The following is a 12,105-nucleotide window of genomic DNA, read 5'->3' as shown; positions in this document are numbered from 1 at the left end:
AATCTTTGGGACAGGTTCAGCCCAAGACCTTGTCAGTTTTGTCTTGAAGGCTTCAGTGGAGCACTGCTTTAACTTTGTGCTGGACTCAGCACTGAGCTGAGACCTTATCATCACAAATAGGCTTCTGCTTGCAGCAATTCTGACTTGTGAGCATGCATGCATGATGCATGTCTGTATTTGTTTACATTTATATATGTGCAAGCACACACACCCTTCCTGACTCAACCATCACAGGCTCGAGTTTATGGGAAAAAAATATAGTTTTAATTCTCAACAGTTAATCCTCTGTCAGTATTTTCCATTAGCTCTTCCAGTTCTACCCTATCTGTAGCTCCCTGAGACAGAAAATTCTCCTTTTTTATTGTCAGAATGTGACAAGTTTGCCCAGAATGTAGCAACAATAAGACAGATGTGGAAAATATATGATGTCTTGTGTCAAAACCGGGCCTCAGAACCCACATCTGAAAAAACTTGGTAAACATTCAGCTGTGCAATACTACCCTCTCTGGGAGCAGCAGTTCGAGTATTGGCTCCACTGCAGTCAATGGGAGTCTTGTTACTAGTTTTTTGGGGCTAGGCTATAAAATAAATCTGTGTGTGTGAGTCTGTGCAGGCCCAAATCTTAAAAAATTCACAAGCTAAGAAGTTTTCTACATGGAAGTATCTACTATTGCAAAGAAACCATAAGGTTAAATCAATATATGAGTATTATAAATAACTAATTTCCATGGAGGGAAGTTAATTCTGACAGAAAAGTCTATTCTGAAATCCTGAATATCTTGTAAATCTTTCTCACATGTTAAAAGAGATAGATAGATAGATAGATAGATAGATAGATAGATAGATAGATAGATAGATAGATGATAGATGAATGAATGAATGAATGAATGAATGAATGAATGAATGAATGAATGAATGAATGAATGAATGAAAATAACCATTGCCAGTTCTATGAATAGCAACTATGTACAGTATATTCCTTTCCTTTAGAAAAGAGTGATCTGAGAGTTCAGCCTTGGTATCAAATCTTTATGAATAATGTATTTAAAACAAAACAAAAAAAAACTCATATGACATTTGTTGACCTCTTAAATCTCTGCCTATACATAACTTAACACATTGCATTCACTGACCCACCATCAAGGTTTTGCAGTTCTGCTTGTGCCTGCCTAGTTTTGGGAACTGCTATATCAATTGCTGAAGCTTTTGAATGTACAAAATGTCTGTGGCAGCATTAGGGTGAGTCCATATTCCTTCAAGGTTCCTCTTTCATTTGTATTAGACCAGTAAGATTGAGTGGAACACATGCTGTACTGCCAGATTTGTAGGGCTTCAATTAATGAGGACTGACATCTGATAAAATGGATGGGGAATGAGGAGCTTAGAAGTACTGCTGGAGTGAGTGATTCAAGAGAAGGAGGAGATTATAGGGTAAATAACAACACCAGGACTGCTTCCAGAAATATTGAGGGGAGAACTACCAGGATCATGAACATTTAAAAAACTATTATGTGGTGGAGGGTATCATTTTTCTTTTTAGGTAATTAACCCAATAAGTACACATAGTATGAGCCCTAACATGGCAACAGATGTACCACGAAGTTAGAATTCATTTGAGAATCACAGCTAAGTCAATGACAACTTAATACAGTTCATAGCAAAGTGACAGCATCTCACATTACAACATCTGTACCTTGTTCAATTAACTTGGTCAGATACATCACTAAATTAGCCACCAGTCATTTATGTGATAATCCTCATTACTTCCAGGCAGTAAGAAGTGAATGAAACTGGCTTTCAATATCTGACGCAGGACAGACACTTTAAACCATGAGATGTATTGTAATATTTAATATGTATTTTAAGACAAGGCAAAGCTAAGAGTAAGGTAAATATCTTCTCACCATAAAAGTTATACTCATAACTGTTCTGCAGAATAAGAGCCAGGGTACTTTAAAACACACCTCAAGACACTTCTGAATATTTGCATTTAATTTATCCATGTTCTAAAATTTTCCTTAAGGTCAGAAGGAAGAGAAACTGGATGGAATTCCCATGTTTCTAGAATACAGTAAATCTGTGAAAGAAACTTACAAGAAAGCAAAAAAAATGTTCAATTTCTCTTCTGTGAAAGACTCAAAGATCACCAGAGTATTGTATAAAGATAGCAGATACCTTATCTGCTATCTGACGTCTCTGACCAAGGCTGGCTGAGGCCTGATAAAAACTAGCAGGCCATGCAGCTATACAGCACAAAGCCATCTTTGTGATGCTGCCATTTTAAGCTCCTGTATAGAAGGAGGGTTGCAGCATGGCTAGTAATGTTTTCACCCAGTCCCAAATGTTGCTGTATCTGAGCACTTCACTATTTCTCATGTAATGAAATGTCACAGTGTTCCACTGGGGCAGAGAAGTGCTATTAGTGTTACAGACAAAACAAGGAACAAAGAGGCTGCCTGCAATGTGGGAGCCCAAACAGCCCCCCAAGAAACAAATTTCCAAGGCTGAAGTGGATCCTCCACTGTTAGCACATGTTCAGTTCTGTCTGAGCTGACGAGGAGTCCTGAACAAACAACCTAACACAAATGGCTGTATGTTCCTTCATTGTTTTCTTTTATGATTTCTGCAACCTTATCGTAACTTACTTTCAACACAGTTTTCCAGAGAGTTACCCAAGTTGCTGATTTCTAACAGGAGCAGCCTGACATAGGCAAGGCAATCAGTATGCTTTAATCCATCACAGTCAGAGATGTTACTGCACAGCAAATCCCATTTTATCAGAATATAGTCTACTTTTCCATTTTATAGATACAATAAAATATCAAAATACAAATCAGGAACTGTTTGGCAAATACTGACAGAAGAAAAAAAAAAAAAAAAGGGAAGGGAAAGAAGGGAAGGGAAAGAAGGGAAGGGAAGGGAAGGGAAGGGAAGGGAAGGGAAGAGGAAAAAGGGGAAAAAGGGGAAAAAAGGGAAAAAAGGGAAAAAGGGGGGAAAGGGAAAAAAGGGAGAAAAGGGGGAAAAGGGGGAAAAGGGGAAAAAGGGGAAAAAGGGGAGAACAGACAGGACCTGAGGAAATGGACACAAGTTGTATCAGAAGAGGTTTAGGCTGGACATACGTAGGAACTTTTTTTCTCAGAGAGTGGCCAGACACTGGAATGGCTGCCCAGGAAAGTGGTGGAGTCGCCATCACTGGCAGTATTCAAGAAGTGTCTGGATAGGGAGCTAGGAGATATGGTTTAGAAGTTTTCTGTAGGTATGGTGGAGGGAGGATGGTTGGACTAGATGATCTTATAGGTCCTTTCCAACCTTGTGATTCTGTGATTCTGAAAGGGAAAGAGAAAAGGGGGAACGGGGGGAGAGGGGGAAAAGGGGGAGAGGAAAATGGGAAAAGGGGAAGGGAAAAGGGCAGAAGGAAAAGGAATAGAAAAAAGGAAAGGGAAAAAGGAGAGAGCTCCCAAAGTAAAGATGAAGGGAGAACATATGGTACCTCTGTAGTCTCCCTGAACTGTTGAGTGCAAGGGGCAAGGAAAAAGGAATGAGGAAATGCTAGCCTGCAGTGTTCCCTTCCCAGATGTTCCTTTAGAGAATTTATACGTTTCCCATTGTAATTCTAAGCAGAGTTCAGCATCCAACAACGACTGTTGCAGAAATCCAGAGCTCAGGGAGCTAAATTCAGATTCAGAGAACAGCAATTCATAGTCCCATTCCACTTGAATTGCACTAAACAAGCCTCTGCTTGTGTCTCCATCTGTTTATTTCCATTATCTACATACAAAGCCTTAGGCCAGGCACTGTCTCTCAATGGTATTTGCATTATGCTTAGTGAATAAAATATCTCTGTTCATAATGAAAATTATTTTGTAAAGCATAGGCCTTAGGGTAGCACTGAATATTTCATATGACCATCACTGTTTTCCATCTGAATTCAACTATTCACCTTTTTTTCTGCTAAAGGTGGGGACTCAAATTCAGCCCTGATGCATCTCATTGACTTCAATGGCCATCCAGCTTAGCTCTGTCAGTACTGCATCAGGCCATGGGTCCCAAACTGTCGTCTCTGCTCTTGCCATCTGTCTTTCTTTGCTAACCTAATTCCTTATTAAATAGGGCGTCTGCAGTGAACGTGAACACATTCTGCTGATCCTTTCGCTGCAGCAAACATTGCTGAAGGCTAAAATTCCTGGAAATTACAACTCCTTTGAATGTCTATGCTTCTGAATACCACTTGAGGTTCTTTTAAGGTGGCCCGAAATTCAAACTGTTAATGTTTAATATTCCTGAGCATTCAACCTCTTTGTAATCATATCTTGGAAATTCAGATATGCAACTAAGCTGCTTAGGAAATCGTTACCTGCAACAGCACACAGATCCGTAGTCTGGCCTAGAGGGCAAAAAGTGCAAGGAGCAGCTGTGGCCCTGGAGTTGCTCAGCCTAGAGCATAAGATGCTGTGTTTTGGATTTGGATTTGGGAGCAAGGGGTTGGATGCAATGGTCCTTGTGTGTCTCTGATAACTCGAAATATTCTGTCATTCTGTGATTCAATGATTTGCTGCTGTCCTTAGAAACAGAGTGTGGAAAATCCACATTAAATACTTGAGTAGTTAAAACAAGTGCAACAGTAATTCTTTGTCTTTTACTCAGCACATAGTGAAAAGAGTTGAATAGCTGACTAAAGGAAGAAGTTTTGAACATAATTTAAACTCAGACTGAACTCCTTATAAAATGAGAGCTGCTGAGGATCAGGTCATCTGGCTCCTATTTAAAGCAAAAGTAAAATCAAAAACCCAAACCTCTCATCTTTTCATCATGTCTCCACAATTTCATATTTCAGGCAGGACTTGACATAAAAGCATAGTGATTCTTTCAAATTGAGGCCTTTTAATTCTTGCTGAATTTGGAAATATAAGAAAATCCCTGGGAAACTCATCTTGCAATATTTCATCCCTAGTTTTGCAGATAGGATGGGTTTGAATGTGCAGCATGACATTTGGTGTCTTATTCTTAAACTTTTTGATATTTCCTGGTCCTTGCTTGTGCTCAGGGTTGGAACGTCTACAGAACAAGCTGCCACTTCAAAACATTATTGTTTAAAATCTTGTTAAACTAAGTAGTAATTCTGGCACAGAAGCAATAAGTATTTGAGTTGCAGGTAATGCGAACGCTAATTCAGGCCTTGATGTAATTTCATGCTCTCTCCATCCTTTGTTCCACTGGTATTATGGGCGTATTGTTGAAATGAAAGCTGTGAAAAATGTTTATCAGTAGTCTGGTGTAGGCTCTACATTGCTTTTTCTCAACAGGATATCTAATTCCTTTGGGAAGATGCTTTATCAAAACTCCTCAATATCTGTGCTTCTTTCTCAAGGCAAGAGTGGAAGGAACCAACGGAATAGTCCCAATGAAGAGAGAGAGGCATACACTACGAAGCTGGGGTGTAGCCTACCTAGATCAGCACTCTCATCAGGCATGGAAACCCCAGCAGGTAACAAAGTCAAACCATGTGACTCCCAAAACTTGAATGCTAGCATCAAACATTAATTCAAAATGAAGCATCAGCCATATTTGGTCTTTGATGCACTGGGGAATTTAAGTGCTTAAAAACTCTAATTGCCTAAGGAATGCTTCTGATTTCAAGCTTAGTCAATGCACGTCATGGGACAGATAAACATCTATGAAAGAAAAAGCAGAAATGAGCTGGTAGCCTGCAGAATCCTACCAGTGTTTTCCTATTGACTTTGGATCATGCTGTAGCTGCTTTTTACATCCTTGAAAAGTCATGTTCATCATCCTGCAGACACAAGAATAAAAATTTTTTGCATTGCATCAACAAGGTTTGCTTTAAGGGGTGCATGTTGTGACTGTAAAGAAGTGGGAGAGGACAGAGTCTACGATAAGCAAAGTCTGGATCAAGAACCCTCAGAAAATCATGGCTGGCCTGTGTTCATTAGGAAGCACAGGGCAAAAGAACCACTTTCCTCTCCAGTGACATTTATTGCTATGGTTTGATAGAGCTGACAGGCAGAATCCAGGTTTTAAGTTTCAGGACATTTTCTTTACTTCTTTATCCGTGATACATGGAGCAGCCTCAGAAATTACATCCAGTTAGCCTATGTAGCAGTACTCAAAAAGTGAAATTGAGGTTGTCATACTTGTCATAATGCTCTAAGTATTGGCTGTAAGGTGACTGATGTGGCATCGCTCAACATCAGACTCCGTGACCTTCTCTTAAATGTTAAGCCTTTTAGGTGCAAAACAGCCCAGTATTCTGATACAATACTATATTTTCTTTTTAGTTTGACTTCTGCTTTCAAAGCACTTCATCTTTTCCTCTATTAGAGAGTCAAGCAATCCTTTATTGAACTCTTCCAAGCATATGGCTTGAATAAGAAACATCACGGGGGTTTTGACCAGCAAGTTATGTCTCTTTTGAGTGTTATGTCTGGAAAATGAAACATTTCACTACCAATTTTAAGCCTGAGTAGGTGATATGTGAGTAGCTGAGCAGGATATACCATATCTGGGTATTATGTTTGCCCGGTGATTTGCTTTTTTGGGGAAAAGAAATAGTACTTTGAAAGCAAACACTATAATTTTTCCTAATTATATGTCATTTTCTAAGATTGCCAAACATCCACAGTAGCCAGGGCCTGATGCATCTTCTCTAATTGAGCTGTAGCTTACTCTGTAAGTACTCTCTCTGAAATAATTGAAACTGATTACCATGCAGCTAAGTTTGGGTGAAGATAGGTGACTTTGTCCTCAAACATCTGGATTTTATCTCTGATCTCCTTTTGTTAAAAGTAGGATTACTTCAGCTGTGCATAATTTCAGTGATTTTAATTGACTATAGAGGCATAAACACCATTCAGTGCTCTGGGTCTCTTCTCCCCGAAAGTAGATCTACTCTCATTTTCAAAGGAGAAAAATACCTGGCCTGAAAAAGCCCTCACTGCTGGGTTTAATGGCTTTCCAGGAGTAACATGGCTCATGCCACAACAACAGTCCAACTGCAGTATTAACTCTCATGCGTGTGTCTAGGAAAGAGCAAGATCTCACTACGCTACAGCACCCAAACTAATGTATGTATAGAACAAATACAGGATTGAGCATTATTCTTCCATCACTCTTCACAATGGCAGGATAAGATTATAATGAGACATTAATTAATCCATCATCTGCCAGGCAAAAATGGCAGTTTTAACTTTGCTATAAAGGTTATGAGGTTGTCTGTTAGAAAACTTGCACAGTTCTTCAAAGCACGTGGCATTATAACATTAACACAAAATCAAGCAAGAACTGAGCACAAACTTAAGCTAATTCAGACAGTTTGAGCTATCTACCCCACTGCAGTTCATCCCTTAGCAACCACAATCTAATCAGGAAGACGAGCTTACCTTTAGTGCACTCAAGGATCTTGCTATTTCCTTGTCAAGGTCTGAAGTACTCCTTAAAGGCTTTATACTGCAAAATCACTGCTTTGTTTGTTTCTCCCTGCAGTTAACTACGAAAATTTTGTACCATGGCTTTCTAGCAAGATAGGACTCTTATCAGAGACAACTGTATTTGGTTATTTTAAGCCAACTAGGTAGATGCTACGAAGTGCATGTTAGAATTGCATTCCAGTAGAGCATGTGCAGTCCAATCATTTCTACTATACGTTCAGTGAACCAGACATTTCTGTCAGACCTCTAAATGCAAACCAGATCCAAAATGCCACACTGAAGGAGACCGTGAGGTGTGACCGAAAAATTGACAGTGATAGGTTCTCTCATATGCACTCTATTACTATAGCCAAATGTCAGCAGGGTATAGCTGTCTCTCCTCCTCCAAAATAATGCAATTTGACACATGTAAGGATCTACTCTATTGAGCCAGACAGATTGCTCTCAAAAGGAAAAAAAAAAAGCAAAATGTAACTGGAAGTGTCATCTAAAGACACAGTTTATTGAAAAATTGCTTTCCTTCATCCCCACCAACTTTAGTGCAAAGGCATGAAGACTTATTTCAGAGGTCCACTGCTGAGGTATGCCTTGTCTGCTACTCAAAGGCACCAAAGAGGGAGTAAGACTTGACTGGATATTTTGACATTTGAAGAAGCATCCGTAGCATTTTCTGGATATGCATGGAGCCTTTTCAGCTTTTGGTACATGTGGCTGCAGGTCTAACTTTAGGTAACAGATAGGGCTGTAAAGATGTGCCTCATTTGTTTCAGTGTGGGCAGCAAAGTACAGCAAAGACAGTTGATAAACTGATTCACTTTGCAGTTAAGCAAATTGAATGCAGTTCATTCCACTCCTGGCTCTGCTGAGAAGGTTAGACACACATCTTTCTGAAATTAACACACATGCATTACACAGGAGCAAGAAACTCCTTAGGCAGATACAGTGAAATGAGCACCGCCAGCAATTTGTCTCCCTTGCCACATTACAGGCATGTACATTTAGTACTGTTTGTGTGACTGATGGTCTGGTATTTTCTCCCAGTAGAGCGTAGTTATCAGCAGGAGATTATCTTTCCAACTCATTTGCTCTCGCTGCCTGCATTGCATCAACAGTGCTATGAGTCTTCTTGGATGCAGCTTCACTCTGCAATTGAGCATTAATCACTTGTGCTACTCTTTATAACATTCGGGCTATTATAAGCCCTTGTTCAAGGCAATGAATTCATTTTTCTGCTGCACAGCTTCCACAAATAAAAACTAACACTAGATGAAGTTAGTAGGTAATCTGCTGTCTTAGTAATAGAACATCACACTTTTTGCCCAAATGAGAAAGCGTACTATTAGGCAAGTTATTATGAATAGAAGAGCAGACTCTCAGTTTTTTCCCTTCTTTGTTCCACCCAACTCGTGGCAGAGTTTTAGCTCATTTCCTCGAAAAATGTCAGTGTTTCTCTCTCAGTTTCATCATAAGCTGTACACTGTGAACAAGAAAACTGAGACTGGGAGCAATTTTCTAAACAACACTACAATCTCGTCTCTTAGAATAGCTTTAACCCTAGGTCTGGTCTATACTTAGGGTTTCATTGCAAAAGAAAAAAAAAAAAGTGGATTATGGCTGTGAGGACTTTATGCCAACTTCACAGCAGAAATGGTGAGCTTTATAGTTCGATGACGACTATTTTATGCTACTGCAACCAACTGTTGGAAGAATTTTGCCCACAGAGTAGAACCTGTAAGAAAAATGCATAGTATGAACACAAGTTAGTTGAGTTAGTTCATGTTAGCAATGGGTTTATTACTGTTGGCCACTGGAAATTGTATTGGTAGACAGAAAATCCTGGTTAAAACAAATACAGAGCAAAGTTTGAGGCTGGCGTTGGCATGACCTTGTAACAAACAGCTTAAGCTGTGGCTGTTCTCCCAAAATGCCATCACTTCCCACTGAGCTGAAGAATGCTAAAACCACACTGAATTACTGCTAACCTGGGCTAATAATGTCTGTAACTGTTCCATCTGCAACTACTAATGCTTATAAGTCTGCTTATGGGATTCCTAGAATGGCACCTTACCACAACCACAACTAAATTGTGCATTTGAAATCGACTATTAAACCTTTGATATTCATCCCTTGTAAAGAAGCAGCAAAGTACTTCTGGTGTGGTCAAGACCCAGACCACACTCTCTGAGGAATTACATCAGTCAGGGCTACTTTCAAACAGGGCATATATAAGTGTGACTTCTTTCCCGCTCACCTCAGTAGGGAGACTTTTGCCTTATTTTTTATCGTTATATAAGTCCAAAACGTATCAGACAATAACATCTGGGTAGAACAACAAACAAACAATCCTTTGGAAGAGAAATTAGCAAATCAGGCAAATAGATCATGCCATTAGTTCTACAGTGTGTGTACCCACTTCAATGAAGAAAATCAGGCAGGTGTGGAAAAACAGATTAAATGAGGTAGTCATCTTAAAACAATTGCTATCCAAGAGACATTTACATCATAAGAGAAGTGGCACCAACAGTAATCTCCGTAACAGTTTTGCTAAGAGTGATGATTCCATGGAGACAGAAACTGAAATACTTCTATTTTAACAGAATGAGATGAGCCCTCAAGGGAATATTTTCCTTGCTATCCTTTCTTATCCTAAAGAGTAATAAAGTTTCCTTACTACTGTTCCAAAATATAGCAAGGATGTGATTCCTAAACATAGCATATGTGAAAGAAAACTACATGCAAAATGCAAAAGACAGATAAATTAGCAGTTTTCTTTACCTCTTGAATTATATCTTTGTCTTCATGCTCATACTCCCATTCTGGACACCAGTGAAGCCATTAAGCTGTTTTGTGTTTCAATAAATGATTGTTAGCACTCTTGCTGAAAGATCTTTTACCCTATATGCTCTCTGGGATTTTTTCTCTTCCTTCTCCTTTTCCTTCTTTCTTTCTTTTTTCTTTTCTTTGTTTTTTTCCCCCCTTCTTAATGGCCTTTTATTATCCGCTGGAATAACTGGTGACAAACTCTATTTTGTAGTTTAACATAGCATCCATCTGCTGGGTCAGCTGGACGTTGTCAAGAAAGCAATATAAGGATGTACTTTTGATCTTAGTTTTTAATGACAAGTTGTATCTAGCTGAAAGAAAACAGACTAGGAAATAGCAGGAATCCCTGTGGTTCAAGTAAAGTGAAAACAGTTGCTCTAATGAGTCCCACCCCATGCCTCTTCAAGGCCAGATTGTCCATTTTAGTGATCAGGGATTTATGTCACTGGAGCTGAACTGTTTCCTTCCAATCTGACAAGGATAGGATGCGTTCTGGTGAACAACACATTAGCCAGAAAAAAGGAGGTAGCAGTGCTCTACAGGAGACAAGGAGGTCCAAACTGGGAGGAGTAAATGTCCTTTCGGCACATCTGCAACCTACCTTGACCCTAAAAGGGACAGAGTGTACTCTTGCAAGTAACTCGTTTCAGATCCCACAAGTAACCTGAAGAGAATAATGCATCTTAGACAGCTAGCACATTTTGCAAGCGAACATCTGACTGTGCTCCAACTTCATAGCAGGTATAAATGAAAATCAAGTAGGAAATGAAGAAGGCTTCATTCAGTATAATGATGTCACTATAGGAGTTTTCCTAGTCAATAGTCTTAAGTGCTTTTTCCGTCTTTTCCTCTGAGATGAAACTTCACCCAAAATTACGTTCCTTCATTAGCTGCTCTTATGCTACAACACGTCTCTTCAGGCCCTGCATCAAGTGTTGATTCATTTATTTGGCAAGAACATGTAGACTGCACTGTTTCATAAGGACACAGACTACTCCTGAGCTAGCAGTTGTATAGGACAGGGCGGGCAGTGGTCACCTACAAGCTTAAAAGCAGGGCAGTGGAATCTATATTCGGAAAGCTCAGTGCGAGGCACTGTGCTGCTAAAACAAACAGCAAAATTAAGACTCTAAATCTGTGTTTTCTGGTGCTTTTGGTTATTACTATTGTTTCTTGGTTGATTAGGCTGCTTTTGTTTTGTTAGTTGTTTTTTTGTTTGTTTGTTTTTGCATTGGTGGACCCACACATTTTCTAGAACAGCTTTGGCCCCCTGTAATCACAGAATCATAGAATCACAGGATGGCCTGGGTTGGAAGGAACCTCAAGGATCATAAAGTTCCAATCCCTGCCCCTGTTGCAGGCAGGGCCACCAACCTCCACATCTAACAACTGGTCAGGCTACCCATGGCCCCATCCAGCCTGGCCTTGAACACCTCCAGTGATGGGGCTTCCACAGCCTCTCTGGACAGCCTGTTCCAGCACCTTACTGCTCTCTTGGTAAAGAAGTTCCCCCTGATGCCCAACCCAAATCTTCCTTCCTTCAATTTAAAACCATTTCCCCTTTTCCTGCCATTAAGAGAAATAACTGTAATAACAGCAATAATAATTAAAAGTAATAATTTAACTTGCTTTAGGAGCTGAATTTCATCGCAAGGTTTCATTTCTTTCTCCAGGCCTTGTAGAAGTAAAGCAGGAACCCTGATAATACTCAGGTCAACTTAAGTTAACCCTCCTGACCAATGTACTGCCCCAGGCCATTGCTAACCAAGGTAGAGTTGCTTCCCCCACAGTCACAGTGCTGGCCATGAAGAAGTGTAATTCAAACACCAACTGCTAA

The 12,105-nt window shown here is 39.8% G+C and overlaps 1 protein-coding gene across 6 annotated transcripts in view; it reads left to right on the top strand.

Moving 5' to 3' along the window:
* The window catches only part of PALM2AKAP2 (PALM2 and AKAP2 fusion), a 245,252-nt gene that overhangs the window by 127,939 nt on the left and 105,208 nt on the right, over nt 1-12,105 (top strand). For 2 of the 6 annotated variants that reach the window (XM_072360518.1, XM_072360519.1), the window contains one exon: nt 5,369-5,485. The exons of the other annotated variants lie outside the window; for them this stretch is intronic. In XM_072360518.1, the coding sequence (XP_072216619.1) occupies nt 5,369-5,485 (117 nt within the window). The remainder of the gene's footprint in view (nt 1-5,368; nt 5,486-12,105) is intronic. 6 annotated transcript variants of the gene reach the window in all.

The sequence above is a fragment of the Excalfactoria chinensis genome, chromosome Z, assembly GCF_039878825.1.
Source record: "Excalfactoria chinensis isolate bCotChi1 chromosome Z, bCotChi1.hap2, whole genome shotgun sequence".
NCBI classification, from domain to species: Eukaryota; Metazoa; Chordata; class Aves; order Galliformes; family Phasianidae; genus Excalfactoria; species Excalfactoria chinensis.
This window is presented reverse-complemented; position numbering and strand designations above follow the sequence as displayed.